This window comes from Emydura macquarii, unplaced genomic scaffold, assembly GCF_026122565.2.
Source record: "Emydura macquarii macquarii isolate MOO-44397 ecotype Brisbane River unplaced genomic scaffold, CSIRO-AGI_Emac_v2 contig_18, whole genome shotgun sequence".
In the NCBI taxonomy this organism is placed as follows: Eukaryota; Metazoa; Chordata; order Testudines; family Chelidae; genus Emydura; species Emydura macquarii.
The window spans coordinates 449,396-472,510 of record NW_027130155.1 but is presented as its reverse complement, the minus strand read 5'-3'; the positions used below and the strand labels follow the sequence as shown (position 1 = coordinate 472,510).

Here is a 23,115-nt window from a genome sequence, read left to right as displayed (position 1 = left end):
CCAGCCTAGGCATGACTACACCAACATTCTCCAGGTATTATAAGTAGAACTTGGCATGGTTACTTTTAGCAAAAGTCATGGCAATAAATAAAAATTCACAAGCCATGACCTGTCTGAGACTTTTACTAATAATAAGGGGGGTGAGAGGAATGACATCTGGAGCCCGATAGGGGGGACTGATAGCTCCAGCCCCACTGTGCTATGGGGGTACAGTCCTATCTCCAGCCCTACCGCTACGGGGGGGCATAGCTCCAGCCCTGGGGAAGGGGAGGAAACACAGCCTAGCTTCAGCCATAGATCTGGGGCGTATGGCTCCAGCCAAAGCTGCTGAAGAGAAGTCACGGTGGTCCAGTAAAGTCATGGAATCTGTGACTTCCTGGACCTCCATGATTAAATCGTATCCTTAATTATAATGATCCTGGTTATTCTAGACTATTTCTTGTCCCTGAAGACTTCAGGTCTCTTTATTAGTTTGCTAAGAGTACACCTAGCAACAATTAGTGCTTTCTTCCTTCTGGTGGAAGGACGCACTGTGTTTACTCAACCAGCTACAGGACGATTCATGACGGGCCTGATCAGGACCATCTAACCAGTGCTAAAACCTATCCCTCAAGAGGACTGTAAATTCGTCCTGTCCAAGTTTGCTAATCTGCCTTTCAAACCCAGGGTGACTTGTATCATGGTCCACCAGTCTACAAAGATGACGTTCTTAGTAGCTATCATCTCAGCTACGAGGTAAAGCGAGCTCGGAGCCATCAGGGTGCACCCTCTATACAATGTTTCACAAAGAAAAGGTTTCTCTTTGACCTCAAGTTTGTCTCCGAGATTGAGTTCCATATCAATCAAACAACACTTATCTCTATTTTTCCTGAAACCTCTCACTTCTTCTGAAGACAAGAGACTTAACTCCTTTGATGTCTGCCGTCATGTGGCGTTCTACCTGCGAAGAACCAACCCCACTAGGAAATCACCGAGACTCTTTATCACCTTAGCAGAGAGATTGCTTGGGCAAGCCATATCCTCCCAGAGGATTTCCAAGTGGGTCTTGCAATGCATCTTAGAGTGCTGTAAGATAGCAAATATTCCTCTCCCTGGGCATGTCACAGCTCACTCCACACAAGCACAAGCTTCCACAGCATCCTTACTAGACATTCCCATTGCGCAACATCTGCAAAAAGGCCACCTAGAGTTCGATTCACATGTTTGCAACACACTATGCTCTAGTTCAACGGTTCTCAACCTTTTTTTCCTGAGTACCACTCGGGCCAGGTACAGTCCGGTCAAGTACCACTTGACCCGACTGTACCCGACCCGAGTACCACTCAGGGAAAAAAAAGGGAGGGGACTTGCGGCGGGGTTTCGCGGTGGCGGCGGGAGGGATTTCCAGCGGGGTTTCGCGGCGGCGGGGAGAGACGGGCGGCGGGGTTTCGCGGCGGAAACAATACCCGCCGCCAAAACCCTTCTGCCGTTTCCCCATTTTCGGCGACAGAGTTTCGCAAGGGTGGGTGGGAGGGCCCATCTGGCGGTGGCGGATTCAGCGCCGCGCGTACCACCCAGCCCTCTGGTAAGTACCACCAGTGGTACGCGTACCACCGGTTGAGAACCGCTGCTCTAGTTCATGCCTTGCCTGTGGTGGAATCAGCAGTATTGCAAGCATCTTTGCTACCAGATTTCTTGCATCCACCTCCAGTCTGAATACTGCTTGCCATCACCCATGTGTGGAATACACATAGATCATCACTCAGAGAAGTAATGGTTACTTACTGTAACTGGAGGATCTTCAAGATGTGTGGTTCCTATCTGTATTCCACTACCTGCCCTCATTCCCTCTGTTTTGGATCCTGTTATATTTGCGGTAAAAAAGAGGAACTGGAGAGGCATCGACTTACACTGCCTCTTGTTCCCTGGGTCGTAAGCACAAGGAGAGCTACTGTGTGCATGTAAGTCAATGGAAACTGCTTTGAAGAATTTCCAGACTTGGCCACATGTCATGCATACCCCACGTGTGGAATACAGATAGGGACCACAGATCTCGAAGAACCTCCAGTTACAGTTAGTGACTTCTACTTTCACCTTGGGACTTTAACCTGGTCTTATCACTGCTTATGGGACCACTCTTTGAGCCTTCTCCACCTGCTCCCTTTTTCATTTGTCTGCTTAAACAGCATTCTTAGTGTTCACATCTGCTAGGAGAATGGGAGAGTTGCAGGCTTTGATGGCAGGTCTACCATGTATAATTTAAAGATAAAGCATCCTTACAACCTCATCTGAAATTCCTATCAAACACTAATATGCTGGGATCAACACAGCTACCACCACCACATATCAAAAAGGGTGTCAGAATTCCCTCTAAATCAGGTGGTAGATCTACTGATCTTTTCTAAACTGGACATCCATAAGTATAAGGAGATGTTGCAAGCTTTGGATGTGCACAGGGCACTCTCATTCTACATTGACAGGACTGTGTTTTTTAGATCCTCCCCCAGTCTTCGTGTCTTACGCTGAAAGAATCAGAGGACAAGTGTTCACTGCCCAGAGGTTACCTAATAAGATTTCTTTCTGTACATGAACCTGTTAGGAGCTTGCAAACATCACACCACCAAAGAATTACTGCTTATTCTACAAGGGCCCAAGCCACTTCAGCAGCCTTCCTCAGTAATGTCCCTGTTATGGATATCTGCAGAGCAGTAAAGTGATCCTCTAGTCACACATTCAGACAGCATTATGAGATTGGCAAAGTGTCCAGCAGAGACACCAACTTTGGAAAAATTAAATATTTTCTGAGTTCCTGTTACCGTTGGACTGCTGCTTGGAAATTGGCTAACATAGAATATATATGTGCAGAAGGAAGAAGAAATGGCTACTTATCTGTACAGTAACTGTGGTTCTGTGAGATACGTAGTGCACATATACTTGGTCCACATCCCATCATCCCCCACTACTCGGAGTCTAATGTCATCAAGACTCCAGTGCAAAGAAATTAAGAGGGGATAGAGATGGCCCCACCCTGTATGCGTTGGTTGGAAGACAAGCTCTGACAATACTGCTGATGAGAATCTGTAGCTCAAGTGCACTGGATGCACACACACCTGGAGTGGAATATGCAAGGGCAAAACACGTCTTGGAGTACAGCAGAATAGAGGTAAGTAGCAGTTTCTTTCAAGTACAGGATTGATTCTCATCTGTTTGCAGCTCTTATGTTATCAAGGAGTCTTCACTGTCCCACATTTCCTGTATTGTTAGGAGAGAAGCAGGAAACTCCACAGCAGTTATGGAGTGAAAAAGGTTGAGAAGTATTCCATTGAAACAATGAAGGTTTGCAAGTGTAGAAGATGAAACATTCATGGGAGCTGGACATACTGTGGAACTTGCTTCCTCAACAGTATAACTACAGAATTTAACCACTTTCATAACTATAGACAATGTTAAGTTAGAGTATTTGACTTGGCTTTCCCTCGCAAATTCTTGATACCAAACTAATTAAGTAATTACACTCATTGCAGACTAAGAAGAAAGAAAGTTTACTTAAATAGTTAGGAAGTTGTCTATATTAAAACAATGATGGCATATAAGATCCTACATTGAAAAGGGACTACTTAAAAAATTGTTCTTCAAGAGCAATAGATATAGCAAAGATAACACACTTTAGCTGTCTACATTAGGAATTAAAAATAAAAAATAAAATTCCCACCTGCACTACCTTTTGGTTTGACTGAACTGATGTTAGCACAAGTGGGAGCCCTTGTTTTAAAAAAAAGTCTGGTTCCATGTCTTTCTTATAAAGCCTTCTATATCCTGGTGGGACTTTTTTGTAAAATTCCCTGGGTTAGACAGACATGTTGCTGTTTGTCTTACATTATTACCTAGAATCCCCAAATAGGTTTGTGTGCCATTGTGCTATATAGTAAATCCTTTCTTCAAAAGCTCACAATCTTAAATTGTGTTGTAAAGTTAATTTCGGAAGAGATTTTTTTCCAGTGTATGATCTAAATTGGCCACCATATATAGTGTGATCAGTTTTCTCACTGTTCATTATTCTTTCTCTGATGTGCTGTTAGAATTTGAGTTGACTTAGATGTTGTATTTAACTTTTCTAGTTGAACAGAGTTAAAATGGTGGAGAAAGAAAAGGATGCTTTAGAAGGAGAGAGAAACAAAGCCATTGAATTTCTTTCTTTGGAAAACAAAATGTTTAAGGAAAAGAATCGTATTTGCCAGTATTACATGTAAGTAACACTTTCCTTTCTGAACTTTTGATGTTGGTGTTGCAGTTACTAGTTGTTCTTCGAGTGCTTGCTCATGTCGATTCCAAGTAGGTGTGTGCATGCCACATGCACAGTCTTCAGAAGGTTTTTCCTCTAGCAATACCCCTTGGATCAGTGCAGGTGCCCCCTGGAGTGGCACCTCCATGGCGCTGTATTTAGGGCCCTGCTGACCCACTGCCTCCTCAGTTCTTTCTTACCACCTACACCGATGGTTATTGGACCTTCTCCCATCGACAAGTTTTCCTTTAGTTTTAGAAACTCATCAACCTGTAAATAATTATAGTAGAGTTTTTAGTTAGATAAGACTATTTGAAGGAACCTCCCCCCCATTACTCCTTGGAACCAGGGCATGCCTTGTTCCCAAGGTTTCAAACTGTGTGGGACCTGCCACAACCTATACCCATGGGTGAGCCCCATGAATCCTGACTGAAGTGTCTAGGGGAAACCCATCAGGCTGACTGGTGTAAGATTTGCAGGGGTTTCCATCCAAGGACCAAAAAAGACAGGAGTGTCAGACTTGAGTACTTTCTCATGGAGGCAGCTCTCCACCCTCAGCCGAGCCATTCAGATGCTGCACCTAGAACCTCAGTTCAGAGTGCATCAGCCTCTTTAAAGGAGGCTATGGTGCACAAGAAGGATCCAACACCAAAGGACCCTTGGCACTCCCTGATACAGAAGACCCATCACTGTTCCCACTCCCCAGTTCCACACAAAAGGCAGAAAAGACCAGAGAGAGGGCACTCACCTACTGTGAGGGCTGCAGGGAAAGACAATAACCATATTTGTCCTGTGACGGGGCACTTGGCACCTTCCCCACTGGGGCCAGCACCATTGACTTTGGCCCCACAAGGAGTACTGTTGAGTCTGGTGCCGATGGACTCACCCGACAGGGCGAGACATGTGGGAGAATTGCACTCCTCCACTCCAGACATATTTGAGGCAGCCAGGGACCTGACAGTCATGATGGCACAGCAGTCCCCTGCCAGAATGGAGAAGCAGGAGATAAGTGCTCCGGCACCACAGCAGAGTGCTGTGCTGTCTAGAGGCAAACAGCCATAATGAGGCACCACTCACCCTCTCCCTAGTACTGCTCCCTGATCCTGTCACAATCAGCACCACCATGGTCCCCGCACTCAAGAGTCACAGTCATCTGGCTCACAGGAAGAATCCTACATCTTCAGGCACAGCTGGCACTGTTCACACAGGCACAGCTGTAGACAGAATAAGGGGCAGAACTCCTTCATGTGACCTTGGCCAGCACAGTGCCAGATGCCTGTGCAATGGCCCTTCTGGACCCCATGGATGTACTATCAGGCCCAAGGGTCCTCTTCCAGGTGATCCTACTCAGTCGCTTCTCAAGAAAGGGCCCCACAACCATCTGTGTCCTGACTATCCCCCCATGGAACCGAAAGAGATGACCGCGGCACCAAAGATGGTGAGGAGACTGGTACCAGCGGGGATCCCTGAACCGAGCTGGATGCCACAAGGGAGTCTCATGTCCCTCTAGGAAAGGAAGATCTGGTCCCACCCAGGGCATCATCGTCATTTCCTGTTAAGGCGGTAGCAGGAACTTCATTTAGACGACATATTGCAAGCACTGCTGCCTTTCATCTTGGACTCTGCTACACTTAAAACAACTAGGGCTGGCAATATCATCTATAAAGGTGCACCTGGCAGTGATCCCTGCATTTCACCCGGGTACGAACGGGGGTTCAGTCTTCGTTGATCCACTGATGACGTGGTTTCACAAGGGTCTGGATAGGTGCAATCCTCATGCTCTCCGTTCAGTGCCAGCATGGGATTTAAATTTGGTAGTCACCAATGGGCCCATCCCACCTTTGAGCCCTTAGCGTCATGTTCACTTCTTTATCTCTCGTGGAAGGTGGCATTCCTGGTCGTGATTACCTCATTCAGAAGGGTCAGATATTCAGACCCCCCATATACAGTGTTTTACAAGGACAATGTCCAGGTGCAACCCCACCCTGCCTTCCTCCCTAAGGTGGTATCCCAGTTCCACACGATCCACGATATCTTCCTCCCACTATTCTTCCCAAAACCACATACCAATAACAGGCAGAGAAGCCTCTATTCCCTAGATATTATGAGGGTGCTAGCCTTCTGTATACAGAGGACCAGGCCCTTTAATAAATCAAACTAACTCTTCATCACTTAGATAGGATGAAAGGTCTCCCAGTGTCATCCCAGAGGATTTTATCATGGATCATCTCCTGTATCTGGACATGCTATGACCTGGTTAAGGTGCCAGCCCCAGCACTCACAATGCACTCTACTAGGGCACAGGCTTCCTTGTCAGCTTGCCTGGCGTAGCTCCCCATACAGGAAATCTGCAGGGCCACAACCTGGTTATCAGTCTACACATTCACAGCACATTAAGCCATCACTCAGCAGTCCAGGAGAGCCATGCTTCAGTCAGCGATTCCATGAGCTCCAACCCCACCACCACCTTGAGTCAGCTTGGGAGTCACCTATTTCGAATTGACATCAGCAAGCACTCGAAGAAAAAAACCTGCCTATCTTTTCTTAACTGTTGTTCTTTGAGATGTGTTGCTCATGTTAATTCAAAGACCCACCCACCCACCTTCCCGTCTGTTGGAGCCTTCTGGCAAGAAAGAACTGAGGAGGCAGCAGGTCAGTAGGGCCCTAAATGCAATGCCATGGAAGTGCCACTACAGGGGCTACCTGCACTGACCTGACAGGTACTGGTGGGTGAAAAATCTTCTGATGACTATGTATGCGGTGTGAACATACCTACTTGGAATGGACATAAGGAACACATCTCAAAGAACAACAATTATGAAAAAGGTAGGTAACCGTTTTTTAGCCTCCCTATCTCCATATTTACAGTTGTAAATATTTTTGTCTGTATGAATCTCCATGAACACTCAAAATTTCAACTGTATAGTTCAAATTTAAAAGCATGCTAAGTAAAATGAGTGCCTTGTTCCCATTTATGCTAAGTATTAAGTTAAAAATTATTATACAATACTTTCAAATGGCAATGGTTCGTGTTGACACCAAAAAAACTTGGTTACTAGCTTGCTTTTACTCAACTTTTTTTTCTCTCATCCGTTTTTTCCCCACCCAAAGTAAAGTAGTTTGGCTGACAGACTTCCTATGGCCAACCTCCTACTTTAAAGAGAAACTAAATATTTTAAATGGATACTAAGATTGTCTACGTCAAGCAGCAACGTGCCTTACAGGAGGTATGATTACTAAAGCACACTAACATGTTGCACATTAATTGGTTCATGTAGGCCCTACTGGTGTGCACTCAAGGTTCCCTAGCATGCTTTAACATAGTACTGCATTATGTTAAAGTGCACTAGCAAAATTTTAGTACGCACCAGTAGGGTCTACATGGACCAATTAATGAGCAATACATTAGTGCATTTTAGAAATTACGCCTCTGTAGGGCGCATTACTCCACCATATAGACAAGCCTGAAATTATTTACATTTTCTTAACTAAAATCTTTGGATTTGTTTATCTTTGGATTTGTTAAAGGCATTTAAATTGCATTTATCTAGCAATGATTAGCAGGAAGACTGAATCTTTTTACATTTACGATTTGTTGTAATTGTGGGATTCCAAAACTACCAAATCAATTTTTTTTTTAAGTTCTAATAAATTTGATCCCAGTGTCTTTTTTGTAATCCTCAAGCATGTCAAATATATGTATTTCCTCTAGTTATGAGATGCAGAAGCGGATAACTGAAATGGAAACACAAAAGACAAAAATTCACGAAGACACTAAAGATGTTAATGAGAAGAGTAGTAAACTTGCTGATGAAATGAAAGTTAAGAATAAATCTTTGAAAGATATAGAAAAGTAAGTACTTCTATTAGCTCCCAAACTATAATAACACCTTTCGTATTTTGTGCACATAAAACTTTGTGTTCAGAAAACAAACTGTTTTGTCACTTCTTCTGTTTTGACTCTTCCATACCAAGTGGTCTTTTGTACTCAGTCTGAATTAGTGGTCATCTGAGAGGTCAGTAAGTTCTTAAGTCCTCATGCTGCACTTTCATACTTCCAATTAGGGTTGGTGGGAGTTGAATGACCAGCCACAGAGTGACTTGGAGCTGGTCCATACTGCCACCGGCAGTCGATGGGAGATACACAAGCTATATAAAATAGCGTCTACATGGTGCTGCGTCGACAGGATCTGCCCTCCCGTCAACAGAGTCTTACTCCTTTCGGGGAGGTGGACTAATGGCATCGACCAGAGAGCTCATTTCCCATTGGTTGAGCGGGTCTACACAACCCGCTCAATCTATCCCGCTGCATCGATCGCTGCAGAGCCCACAGTGTAGACATACCCTTGGAAGAGGAGGATTCTGATAATGATCTTGCATTGGTCTCTCACATATCTGTCCAAGGTTCTCTACTCCATCCCTATTGAGGCTCTTTTCCAGTTGATCCAGAAAGTTGATCTCACTCATGAGAGACATCTACAACCACCATCTCACTGGTACGAGCACTCATGGATGACTCTACCCATGCCATATGTACCACCTCCATGATCATACTGTGATCTTTGGGTGTCCTATCGCCACCAATTTTCTAGGGCCTCATCCACCACCAAACACAGAGATAGACAGCTTTCATCACCCTCCCTCTCCAGGAGATTGGGAACTCAGGAAGAAAACTTTGAGGAAAAGGAAGCTAGGGCTAATGAAGAAATCTCTCCACCCTCCAACATCTCTTTTTTACCTCCAGATGAAGTAATCATGCGACCTCCACCCTCCCTGGCTGATGATTTTAAATAATTCCAGGACCTTATTAAGAAGGTCACAGATTCTTTGCAGATCCCTCTTGTAGAAGTTAAAGAACCACATCATATGTTGCTTGACATCCTTCATACAGCTTCATCTGTCCACATCGCCCTGCCTGTTAACGAGATCCTCCTGGACATACAAAGGTCATCTGGCACATCCTAGCATCAATTCTGTCTATGTGCAAGAAAGCGGATAAAAAATATTATGTCCCCTCTAAGAACTCAGAATTTTTATTTTCTCATCCCTCTCCTAACTCCTTAGTGGTTTAGGCAGTTAACGAACATGGAAGGAATCACCATGCCCTATGATAAAGATCATGAACTCTTCAGCCTGTTCAGTATAGAAAATCATATTCATCAGACGCTTTACAATTTAGAATTTCCAACTACCAGGTATTAATGGTGAAGTACAACTATACAAATTATACCAAGCTGAACTCCTTTATTGAACAACATCTACCAGCAAACCACAGAGAGCATTTCCAATCAGTTATTGCAGAAGGCCAACTACTTGCCAGAACATCTTTGCAGGCCTCTTTTGATGCTGCTGATATTGCCGCTTATTTGATTTCTAGGGTGGTACTTACAAGAATGGCCTCTTGTCTTCACCTTCCAATGGAGGTCCAGAATACAGTGGAAGACTTTTTCCTTTTGATAGCATTTAAACTGTTCACTGACAGTACAAAATGAATCGCTGCACACACTGAAGGACTCCAGAGTCACTTTACATTCTCTGTAGCTATATACACCTACCTGAAAGAGAAAGTTTAATGGGTCCCAGACAGTGCAGAGATCTTGCCTGGTATTTCCTGGTTCCAAAAAAGAACAGCAGCTGAAGACCCATCTTAGATTTAAGGCTACTCAACACCTTTGTAAAGACACACTTAGACATCAATAATTCCATCACTGAACCAAGGAAATTTTGTTCTCAACCTTCCAGATACATATTTTTATATATAGTAATCAATCCATCCCACAAAAGATTCCTATGTTTTACTATTGGGCAGGACCATTTTCAGTACAGGGTGCTCCCTTTTGGCCTATCATCTACCCAAAGGTCTTTTCAAAGGTCATGTCAGTACTAGCAACATACCACTGCAGAAAAGGAATTCTGGATGATTGGCTTCTGAAAAGTTGCTCCCTGGACGTAACTTCATGAGCAATTTGTGAAGCCATAGACTTCTTTATCAAATTGGGTTTGTTATAGAATATTCAAAAGTCCACCTTAACCCCTGTGCAAAAGTTAGAATTCATAGGTGCTCATCTCTGTTCAGTAGTGGCAAGAGCCTACCTCCCAATGCACAGATCTGTGGCCCTATCCAATATAATCAATACAATCCAAATAAGCCCTCAAACTCCAGACAAGAACGGTCTTCAGCTGTTGGGGCATATGACAGATGGTACTTCTATTAAAAACCACACACGGCTGAATGCGATGCCTTCAGGGGTAGCTCAGACTGTGTCTGTTCAGTAAATAAACAGCCATAACTACACTCCTTCATAAAGGAATCTCTCAGTTGGTGGTAATACCCTCAGAATGTTTGTTCAGGAATCCCTTTCACGTGTCTTCCCTTAGCAGTTATCATAACGACGCGTGCATCCCTATTGGGGCCGTGGAGCCCATCTAGACACCCATATGTCCTAGGGCAGGTGGACATTTCAGGTGGACCACTCTGCATATCAACCTCCTGGAACTCAGTCAGATACGTTTGTCTCCAGTTTCTACCACTAATTGGGGCAAACATATAAAGTTCATGACAGACAACATATTATGCATGTTCTATATCAACCAGCAAGGAGGGGCAAGATCCCCCTCCCTCTGCGCTGAAGCTGTCAAGGTTTGGAATAGGTGCACATGCTGTGATGACGATCTGATTGCAACTTACATCCCAGGAGTTCAGAATGTGACTGTGGGACACACTCAATGGGCACTTCTCTGAAAATCGCAAGTGGGAGATAGTTTACATCATACTTCACCACATATTTCAACAATGGGGCATCCCTCCAATAGACCTGGTCACCATCGCGGAATACAAGAAATGTGCCCAGCTGTGCTCCAGATCCTTGGGGGATGTCCTTCACCTTCCCTGGTTGTCAGGTCTGCTGTATGTGTTCCCCCTGATTCCTCGATGAGTTGGGGAAATAAGGCCCCTTATGGCATATCTCCCTTTTCACAATATCTTTCAAAGACAGGGTCACAGTACAACCACACCCTAACTTTTTATCATAAATACCTTCAGAATTCCATATTAATCAACCCATTCATCTCCTAATCTTCCTTCCATCCTAAACCTCATCTAGGCAAAGAGGCGGCATTGTTACCCCCACATAATGTCAGGAGAGCCCTGGCCTTCTGTCATGACAGGAATCACTCTCTTATCCACCTCTGGAAAGATTCTCGCCAGAGTTCACAACCACCTGCTCCCGCTTGCCAAGGAAATCCTCCCAGAATTGCAATGTAGATTCAGATCCATCTCGAGGTATCACTGACACGATCTTCACTGCCCTCCAACTTTAGGAAAGGTGCCATGAACAGCAATCACCTCGGTACATGGCGTTCATCGACCTCACGAAAGCATTCAACTCCATCAATTGTGAGGCTATGTGGAGATTTAGATGTTCGCCAATATTTGTTGCCATCCTCTAACTCCTCCACAACATGTCTGTGACAGTTGTTAGCAGTGGATCTGAAATGGACCCCTTCCTAGTCATGACAGGAGACAAGCAAGGCTGTGTTATTGCTCCAGCCCATTTCTTCGTTTTCCTTGTTGTCATCATCCTAATTGCTGACAAGCTTCCTTCTGGATTTGACATCCAAATTGACAGAATTAACGGCAAGCTACTCTACCTCAAATGCCTCCCGTCCAAGATAGTCTATCACTTATCAGTCATTGAACTCCAGTATGCGGATGACTGTGCTCTATGTGCCTACTTGGAAGAAGATCTTCAAAAAATATTCAATGTTTTTTCTGAGGCCTACAACCAACTTGGCCTCACACTCAACACCAAAAAAAACCCTAAAGTACTCCACCAAAAGGCTCCAAATCATCAGGGTTCTGCTTCTCTAATTCAGATCAACAAAGAAACCTCTGCAAGTTCTTCTGAATCAAGTGAGTGACTGGTGCAACATCATCAGTGTTCTGTCCCAAGCCAAAACCTCTAGCATTGAAGCTATGATTATCTGCCACCAACTTTGTTGGGCTGGTCACATACTTTGTATGCCAGATAATTGACTCCTGAGGCAGGTCATGCTCTCACAACTGAGCCATGGCCAGTGTACAAGCGGTGGGCAAAAAAAGTGCTTAAAAAACACCCTCAAAGCCAACATGAAGAAGTGCAATATTGACAAACTCATGGGAAACCCAAGCCATTGACCACCTAAAATGGAAAAGGATCTTGTGGCAAGGATCCCAGTATTTCAAGGTCCAACAAGACAACAGGAAATGGGAAAGGAGGAAAGAATGTGCCGCAGCCTGACTCCACAGTCCAGATCTGCCCCATCCACCAGGAAATGTCTGCCCCAACTGTGACAAGATCTGTGGATCCCAGATCGGTTTCATTAGCCACCTGTGGCTCCATCAGTGATAATTAGCTATTTTATTGAAGGCAATCATCCTCAATCTCCAAGGGATTGTCAATATAACTTTTCAGAAAGACCCCCAAATTATTTGTCTTGATTGCAGACAGATCACAAGAGTCTGCAGTTAGCAGTTGCTACGAATTTTGTAATCTCCAAGCACCTTTGGAGACACACACTCACTCTACAAGATCTATTTCCCCTTCTATAACCTCTCTCAAATATGTTCCTATCTTTGGAATATGTAAAACTGCGACTTGGACCTCTGTACATACCTTTGCTGAGCGCTATGCAATAACTCATGACTCAGCCTGTGGTACAGCATTTGGCTCGGCTATACTTTCTTCAATACTGGACTGTACTCCAAAACTCCCTCCTACTTAAAAGGAACTGCTCGGTAGTCATCTAAAGTGGAGCACCCATAGGAACACTATTCGAAGAAGAAGAAATGGTTACTCAACCTGTGGTTCTTCAAGATGTGTGTCCTTATGGGTGCTCTACTATCCACCCTCCTTCCTCACTGCTTTGTAGTTGTCTGCTGTGGAGAGAGGGAACTGAAAGTGGTTCACCTACACAGTGCTATATAACAGCATGGAGTACAAAACAGAATAACACTTATGTGGGCCAAACAGACACAGCTCTGAGAGGTCTCCGATCAAAGGTATAGTATGCGCAAGTGCACCTATCTTGGAGCACCCGGAAAGGGACAGATCTTGAAGAACCAGTTACTGCCTGGGATGAGTAACCATTTCTTACCAACCTGTTCCGTACCTGTTGTGCTTTGAAGTGTGTAGCACATGTCCACTCAATGACTCACCTTCCTACCCCTTTGCATCGGAGTTTCCAGCACGAAGGAACTGAGGGGTGTCAGGTGTGGCTCTGCCCTTTGTACCTACTTGTAAGGATGTGTGGCAGCGACAGCTACCGAAGAGGGGGGAACATTTTTGACAACCATGCGCGGGCCCATGCACTCTGTTACCAAGATGAAATTGACATGTGCAACACATCTCAAAGAACAGTAGTTGCGGAACAAGTGCATAACAAGTTTTTATCTCAAATTCTAAATTGCAACGAACTTTGTGGAGGCTCCATGTATTTGCACAATTACCCAGCATGTATACGCAACCCTGTGCAACTCAGACAACTGCATGTGTATTTTTGCATGTACAGCTGCATGTGCACGTTAGTTTCATTGTCCAGATGAAGTCTGGGTTTAAATAAGTAAGACTTTTTGCAGGGCCCAATCCCATAAACACACTTCCCCCCTAGTCCCGTTGGAGACAATAGGCCAATTCACGGGAGTAAGAGTTTATGGAGTTTTGCCTGAGCAAATACACCACCTAGAGATTCCTGCCTTCTGGGATGTGGGATAATAATTCTACCTTTGTGCACTTCAGCAGTCAAGAGATGGTGAGGACCTTCATTCATTCACTCAATCATGAATTAGTAAGACTCCCTTAAAGGGACTTTAAGCTGGTTGATTTGCAGAAGTGCTCAATTCAGGAGAATGGGATCTAAATGCAGCGGTTTTCCAGACAGTAATGTCATTCAGATATCCTTTAAGTGGGCTCTTTTGTCTAGCAGAAAAAGCCATAATAAGATCTAGTGGCTGGAACTTGAAATCAGACACTCAAACTGCGAATAAGATGCAAAAATGTTAACAGGAAGGGTAATGCACCAGTGGAATATCTTTATGAGAGATCTGGTAAATTCTCAAATCACTTGTGAGTCTTTAAATCAAGACTGGATGTATTTTTAAAATACACATTTTAATCAGTAGGTGGTGATATGCATAGTTAGCAATCAGATCCCCTCCCAGTCTTCTGAAAATGGTCTTTGAACTGAGTGGGGTTTTTTTATAGGGACTGTGGTCCATGTGTCCAGTGTAGCTAGCATACTTATTTTTGCATTTGCTTTTTCTATTCAGACTGGGAATTGTTACATGTACATAGCAGTTCAACATCTGTTTTTTTACTTTCATTATGATTTTTCTATATCCAATTTTGGAACAGTGGAAGAATTGATTAGGCTACATAATGGGTGTATGAGGCTACCGGTACTTAGTCTATATTCTGTTTACAGCATCTTGCTCCGTTCTATCTCATGAGATCGTGAGAACTCATCAGTGAGCATTGCTAGCCATATGAGTATTATATTGGAGAAAATTGTTGCTTTCCACAGCTGCGCACTGCTTTTGCTGGATGTTTTTATAAAAAGTGAACAGCACCTCAATTCAATTCAAGGCCTCAGAGAAGTTCACATTAGCTAAACCAATTTTTGCTGAAAATGATTTTAATAAGAAAGTGACTGACTGACTTTTTCTCTTTTTAGAAAACTCAATAAAATTATAAAGTTCATAGATGAAAACAAAGAGAAATTTACTCAGCTGGATTTGCAGGATGTTAAAGTAAGGGAGAAACTAAAACATGCCAAAAGCAAAGCTAAAAAACTTCAGAAGCAGCTTGAAAAGGATAAAGAAAAGGTATATTTATGAAACTTGCAACTGTTACTATCGTCAAAATATGTAATTGTTTATCTGTTCTTGATTGGAATATTTTTAAGATAATCTACAAAAGACATTTTTGCTGCTTTATAATACAAAGAAGGCCTGAAATGTTTTAAAATTTGTTTTACACTAGAAATTGAAATCTTGTCTAGCATTTAAAGCAAGTGGAGAATGAAGCTCATAATATCAAATCTTTTTTGTTTTGCAAGTCAGCTTTTGAGGAATTAGGTCATTTTCTTGAGCCTCATGCCTGCCTCTCAAGTGGACCCAACTACCAGGTTGATTGCCAAACTGTTTGGCAACAATCAAGTCACAGTTAAAGAAAACTAAACATCCTTTCTGTTGTACCAAGTGTAGTAGTTTAACTTCCTTTTTCCCTTTCCTGCTCAAATATCTATCCATGTTTAAAAATATGTTTCCCTGTCCTGGTCACCAGGTGGATCACTTCAGGCAATACAAATTTTGTGTTTCTCCTCCCGCTGTGAATTTTAACTCCAGTAACTAAGTGCAGGAAGTTGCACTTCTTTGTAAGTTAGGTACCTATGATATCATTGACTTATTAAAGAGAAACAGACTCCTGATCTCAGTTATTGGTGGAAGTTGCCAATAGATCCACACACAGCAAAGAGAGTACAGAAGGGTTTAACGCTGCCACCATTCACTAGAGGTTTGCTAGTTTATATCTGATAAGAGCAGAACTCCCTGGTTTCACATGTATTCAGAATGTAGCAGAACTGAGTGTGGATTTAATGAGGCTGCTTATTCTATATAATAATATTAATAAGAGTAATTTTTAAAAAAATCATGCTGCTATTCTTGAAGAAGTAACAACCTCTTCAGGCAGTTATTCTGCAACACATACTATCCCCTCCATGACTAATATACAAAATTACCCAAATATGGCAGTGATATCTGTGAAAAAGAAGAAAAAAGAGTGTGTTGGTTGAAGTCCATACATGGCCAAAATTAACATTAAAAATATATTTCTAAAGGATCAAGACTACTGTTCTCTGATGGAGACCACCAGTTTAGCATGTGGACTGCTGTTCTTTCACAGGGTTATCTAGGGAAATGCTAAATCTTCCTCGAGTGTGTGTCACTGTGGATCCTACTGTAGTGCACAAGTTTCCTGTGCCTCTTTATGATCCCATACAAGGGTATAAAGAGTGGTGTGGCTGCAGCTTCCCTCATATCCCTCTTGCCATCTATGGTAGCATGACTGACCTGGGCTGGCTTCTGATGGTTGGATCCCCCTGTACAGGATATTTCAACATAATGGACTCATAGTGCCTCTTCTGCTTGGGTGAGAGTTACATTTAGGACAGATGCTTAGTATGCTAGTTGTCTTTGAGGAGATCTGAGAAGACTCAAATACATACATATCTCAAGCTCAAGACTAGTTTCTGGCTTTCTGCTTGCAGAATGTTTAGTTCCATATAGCTATCCAGTCAGCCCACAGGATGCACTAAGATTCACAGTGAAGCTCAATCACTACAATTCAAGGTACTGCCTTTCAGACAATGTGTGTTCACAAAATGCCTAGCAGTGGTAGCAACTCATTTTAATTAGATAGGACATTAATAGAAATGTAGGATTTGAAGGATCTTTTATAGGTCATCTAGTCCAATCCCCTGCACTGAGGCAGGATTAGGTGTGTTTGTCTAACCTGTTTTTAGAAACCTCCAATGACAGAGATTCTGCAATTTCCATAAGTAATTTGTTCTAGTGCTCAAGTACCTTTACAGATAGGAAGCTTTTCCTAATATCTAATGTGATTATCCCTTGCTGCAATTTAAGCCCATTACTTCTTGTCCTGTCCTCATTGAATAAAGAGAACAAGTTATAACCCTTCTCTCTAATATTTTACATACTTGAAGACTGTTAATCATGTCTTATCGCCCACCCCAGTCTACTCCTCTCCAGACTAAACAAACCCAGTTTTTTCAATCTTTCCTCACAGGCCATATTTTCTAGACCTTTAATCATTTTTTTATCTCCTCTGGACTTTCTCCAATTTGTCCACTTATTTCCCTAAGGGTGGTGCCCAGAACTGAACACAGTACTCCAGATGGGCCCTAACCCGTGCTGAGTGGAGTGGAAGAATTACTAATTGTGTCTTTCTTATAACACTTCTGCTTAATACATCCCAGAATGATGTTCACTTTTTTCCAACAGTATTACATTGTAGACTCATATTTGGTTTGTGATAGACTATAATCCCCAGATCCTTGTCTGCAGTACTCCTTCCTAGGTAGTAATTTCCCATTTTGTATTTGTACAATTGATTATTCCTTCCTAAGTGTAGTACTTTGTATTTGTCCTAATTGAATTTCGTCCTATTTATATCACACCATTTCTCCAGTTTGCCAAGATAATCTTGAATTCTAGTATGTCCTCCAAAGCACTTGAAGTGCCTCCCAGCTTAGTATCATCTGCAAACTTTATAAGTATACTCTGTATACCATTATCCAAATCATTCATGACAATATTGAATAGAACTGGATCCAGGACATATCCCTGCAGGACCCCACTCAATCTGTCCTTCCAGCTTGACTGTGAATCATCAATAACTACTCTTTAAGTGCGTTTTTTCAACTAGTTGTGCACTCACCTTATATTAGGTTCGTCTAGGCTATAGTTCCTAATTTGTTTATGAGAAGGTCATGTGAGACAGTATCAAAAGCTTTACTGAAGTTGTGATATAGCACATCTACTGCTTTCCCCTATCTACAATCATTATTACCTTGTCAAATCAAGCTAATATCCTTCTTTGACATGATTTGTTCTTGACAAATCCATGTTGACAGTTAGTTATCACCTTATCTTCTTGGTGCTTCTAAATGTGATTGTTTGTTTTTGTCATCTTTCCTAGTGCTAAAGTTAAGGTGATTGGTCTATAATTCCTTGGATTGTCCTTTTTCCCCTTTTTTATAGATAAGTACTATATTTGCCCTTTTCCAGTCCTCTGGGATTTCTCCTGTCTTCCTCTAGTAAATCTACCTGTACTATACTAGGTGACTGAGTGATCAGAGGAAGGTACCAGCAGGAGACTGCAACAGCCATAGAGTTTGTCCTTTCCCTGTTCTCCCAACTAGGATTTCTTGTGAATTATGAGAAACTCATCCTGTCACAGACAATCGAGTTCACAGAAGCTGTGATCAAGTCTCAATCAGCAAAAGCATACCAAATTCCAGTCTTTCCATTTGATGGCAAAAAATCAAATGACAGTGATGCATACCTGTTTGGGAATAGTAGGACACGTTTCAGCATGTACCAGGCTTCTCCTGCAGATTCTACAACTATGACTAAAGTCTGTGTACTGCCCATCCAAACACTAGATGAGAAGGAGACTCACAATCCTGCTGCAAGTCATGTAAGAACTGAATTGGTTGCTAGACTCCGAGAACTTGCAAAAGGGGGTTCCATTTTCTTTTCCTTCCCAGTCAATGACACTCATTAGGGACTGATTGGGGAGCCATCTGCAGATTTGGGGGATAACTTGAAACTCCTTGTGAACATCATGGAGCTCGGGGACATCAGATTAGCCTGCATAGCATTCTCACTTGTTTTGCAGAAAGCCACAGTGCAGATCTTGATGGACAACACATCTGCAGTGCACTGAGTAAACAAGCAAAGTGATGTTCATTCATTATTCCTTCTCTGCCAAGAAGCCATCATGCTATGGACATGGTATCATCAGCACAAGCTTTGGCTCCGCACCTTCCAGGAGTCACCAGCAACGTGGCAGACTTTTTAAACAGATGTGCAGAAACTGACCTAGAATGGTTAGAATCAATATTCCCACTCTTCAACATCAAATCCCCAAACTTCTGCTCCAGAAAAGTTGAGTATGGGTTTCTTGTCAGATGCATGCCTACTGAAATGTTCCACCAATTCCCCTGATCAACTCGTTAATATCCTAGATCAGATGGGATAAGGCCACATTGATCATGATCCCTCTTTCTGACCAAAGCAATTTTGTCTGTCAAATCTATTGCAAATGTCCAGTTCAGCCTCCCATCCATGCCCCAGTCTGTGCAGACAGAATATTTCAAACCCCAGGTCAGATACTGCACCCAGATCCAGTCATTGCACCTCATGGTTTGGATGTTGGCTGGTTCAGTGTACTTCTGACAGATTCTGCTCCTGACAGGTTCAAGAAATTATCATACAGACCAGAAAGCCATTACTAGGAAGCCCTACTTCTCCAAATGGAAAGGTTCTCCATTTGGATACCTTACCATAATCTTAGACCCCATAGAGGCCCCCAAACCAAAAGATAGTCTACTGCATGCTGCACTCAAAGCATAGTGGAGTGGCATCTTTTTCTCTCTAGGTCCACCTTGCAGCAGTATCTGTGTATCATGCTCCAGTACAGACCTCCATATACATTCTTTTCATAGAGACATAGTGCTGTTGAGACTACACCCTATGTTCATCCCTCAGATAGTCTCACACTTTCACCAGAATCAATAAATTAACCCGCTAGTCTACTTCAGAAAATCACACTTGAGGCCGGAGGAAAAAAGAAGCTACATATATAGGACATTGCAAGAATCCTCCTCTATTATCTTAAGAGCCTTTTAAGCTGTCTCCCTGTCTTTGTGGCTATGTCTAGCATATCAAAAGGCAAAGCCATCTTGTCACAGAGACTCTAAGTGGATTACACAGTGTATTTCCACCTGCTATCAAATAGCAGGTGAACCTCTCCCTCTGAATGTCAACTCATGTTCCACTAGGGCACAGGCAGTATCTTCAGCTTGCTTAAAAATATGCAAATATCTGAGATCTGCAAAGCAGCAACATGGAACAATCCACTGACCTTTGTTAAATGTAAAGCTCTTGACAAGACACCCCGGCCAGATGTCATGTTCAATTCTTCTGTCATTTGACTAATGCTCCTTATTCCACCCATCCAGAGAGGATATTGTCAATCACCTGCAGTGGGAGCCACACTGACCCTTGAAGGAAATGTTACTTTGAGATGTAGTAAGTGTCCCACAACTGCTGTCTGTCCCTATTTTTTATTGCCCTCAGCAACATGAACTTTGAACTGTGAGGAAATTGAGAGAGGGCTGCAGTTGCTCCATCCTTTATGCCCTTGTACATAAGCACAAGGAGGCACAGGGCTCATAGGTGGCACCGACGGACATTGCTATACAGAATTTTCTGATCTTGTATGCATGAGGCTCATGCATACCTATAGTGGAATCCACACTGACTATAACATTCTGAAGAACGACAGTTACTATAGGGTGAGTACAGTTCTGTATAGCCCAAATTCCAGATCAGATCTTGTGGAAAAGGAACTATATCATGTACACTTCCTTTCTTTGAATGAGAAGACCACTATGACTGGAACTGAGTGAGGCTGTTGGTAGCAGATACTTATTAAATGCTTGACAATCAGCTGAAGGTCCAAAGAGATGACAGGGAGCCTCAGTTCAAATTCTAGAGTAGTGGTCTCTTCTGCAAAAAAGCAATTTTCAGGGTGAAACTAAAAAAAATGTTGTTCTTGCTCGCTTACATAAAGCAATGTTAGTGAATAAAACTGCCCCTTAGGGATACTTTATACATGTATTTCTTTGCTGAAGCACCAAGGTATTTGCAGTCCTAAAGCTGGATGTAGTAGATAGTCTTAACATGATGTCAGGGCTCAAAGATGTTTACATTTCCTCAGATTTCCCTCACTGCCCACATAGTATAAGATAAAACTTAAAGATAAAAGAAACTTTCCTTCTTGTACCAGTTAAAAATTTTTGTACTAGTTAAAAATTTCTTCTTTACCAGGTTGAACAATTTAAAAGTGTACCTGGCAACAGTGAGACAACTATCAGTGAAGCAACATCTAAAAAAGAAGTTCTTGAAAAGGAAAAAGAGAGAGAAGAAAAAAAACTGAAACAAGTTATGGATAGCCTTAAACAGGAAACACAAGGGCTTCAGGAAGAGAAAGAGGTTTGAAACATTCTGATGTCCCGAAGCTTAGACTAATTTTGTTAACTTTACATTAATATGAGTTAGATGGTTCAAAGATATTTCAAGGGAGCTATTTTGTGCAGGAATATTGCTCTCTCTGACACTAGCTTCAAATATAGAGCGAGTTAGAAAATGGAATTTTCATTCTGTGGGAAATTGTCGCATTTCAACATTTGTTTTTGTTTTGAATTGGAACAAAAAGGAAATGCCCAAAATTGTCAATTTGGAACCATTGACTCACTTTATTTCAATAATGTTGAAATGTGATCATATAAGATAAATATATATTAAAATTACTGTAGTCAAAATGAAACTTTTTACCATACCAAAATTAATCATTTTAACTTTCTGCTGTTAAATTTAGTTGAAATAAATATGTTCCTATGATGTGTGGATTTCAGCTAAACTATATTTTCTAATGGAAAAGTCTTCCATCAAAATTTTTTTTACCATCTCTCTTCAAATACTTTAACGCCTAATTGATACTACAATAATTATCTAGTATTTTGTAATTTTTGTTTAAAACTTGTCTGGGTGTATAGTTGTTTTTATGTTATATAATCTTTGTACTCTTCTTTGTATTTGAAAACCTGCATGCAGTTTCTCTGTTTAATTCAGGAAGAGCATCTATCTCCTTAGAGGTTTGTTGGGTTTTTTTTTTCCTTCCAGTTGAATAATTGATATAAAGCTGGGCTGGAAAAACAACAGCCCAAATCACATACTCAAATAGCCTGTTTTAATTAGAGCACAGTGTTTTACTTCTCTTTGGATCAATACTTGATCCTAAATCCAGGTTATGATGGCAATGGATATCTAGCAGTGATCATGGTTTATTTGTTCTTCCTTATTATCATCAAAATTCACAATTCAGATTTCTACTATGAGAGTAGGGGACCAGTTTTTATTTAACTGAGTCCATTTATGCCAAATTCACCACGTCTTACTGTTCAAGAGATTAAGAGCATGCTATCTCTCATCTGCTGCTTATCTCTCTCAGCTATGCATAGAATATATTGTCTTACACAGCTCAGTCATCCCACCAGTTTTCCGTTTCCTTATTGTAAATATTTCTAATGTACTGTCCATTTCTACAGGGCAAAGAAAAAGAACTTATGGAGATCAGCAAAATAGTGAATGAAGCACGTTCTAAGATGGATGTAGCCCAATCGGAACTTGATATCTACCTCAGTCACCATAATACAGCTGTCTCTCAGTTAAATAAAGCAAAAGAGGCTCTAAAGACTGCTTCAGGAACCCTTAAGGAAAGGATAGCTGGTATCAAAGAGCTAGATACAAAATTACCTCAAGTTGAAGAGGAACTAAAGCAGGTTAGACTTGAGATTCATATTTCATTTAAGAATCACTCATTCAGGAGCTGTTTCATTCTTATGTTGTCGTCTCTCTATATAAAGATTAATTTTAGTTGCACTCTGAAAAACATGAAAATGGACCCCATCATCATGATAGATCTTTGTACTCCCTAAGTACACTGAGTCATATTTGTTTAATGTAGTAGCAAAAGTTCTTCGAATGATGGTCCCTATGTGGATTCCATTGTGAGTGTATATACACGCCATGCGCCAGAGCCAGAACTGTTAAGAGCAGTGCTCATTGACCCACATGGGCGTGCGCACCTCCTGAGGTCCATGTGATCCACACGAGGCAACCTGCGGCTGCGCGTGTTGACGCCCCCTCAGTTTCCTCTTATCTCTGTGTGGCAAGAGTCGGACATCTCTCTTCTCTTCCTTCAAACCTGTGTAGCAAGAAAAAGAAAAGAAACATTTTTTGTTAGTAGTTTGGATATAGTTAGACTGTAGTTGTAGTTTATTTAAAAAAAAAGTGAATTATCCAAAGTCCCTCCCTTCTTCATGGGGAGTATGCCAAGACAAGCTGGTTTTAAGAACTGCGCCACATGCCCTCAGTCATTCTTGGTGTGTGATGAGCACCAAAGTTGTTTATACCGTTTGGATGAGACCCACATAGTCTCATGGTG

General features: G+C 42.1%; 1 protein-coding gene across 2 annotated transcripts in view; it reads left to right on the top strand.

The window, feature by feature from the left end:
- The window catches only part of SMC4 (structural maintenance of chromosomes 4), a 94,059-nt gene that overhangs the window by 35,144 nt on the left and 35,800 nt on the right, over positions 1–23,115 (top strand). For both annotated transcript variants that reach the window (XM_067544161.1, XM_067544240.1), the window contains exons 7-11: positions 4,098–4,225; positions 7,974–8,114; positions 14,972–15,122; positions 20,937–21,101; positions 22,217–22,450. In XM_067544161.1, the coding sequence (XP_067400262.1) occupies positions 4,098–4,225; positions 7,974–8,114; positions 14,972–15,122; positions 20,937–21,101; positions 22,217–22,450 (819 nt within the window). The remainder of the gene's footprint in view (positions 1–4,097; positions 4,226–7,973; positions 8,115–14,971; positions 15,123–20,936; positions 21,102–22,216; positions 22,451–23,115) is intronic.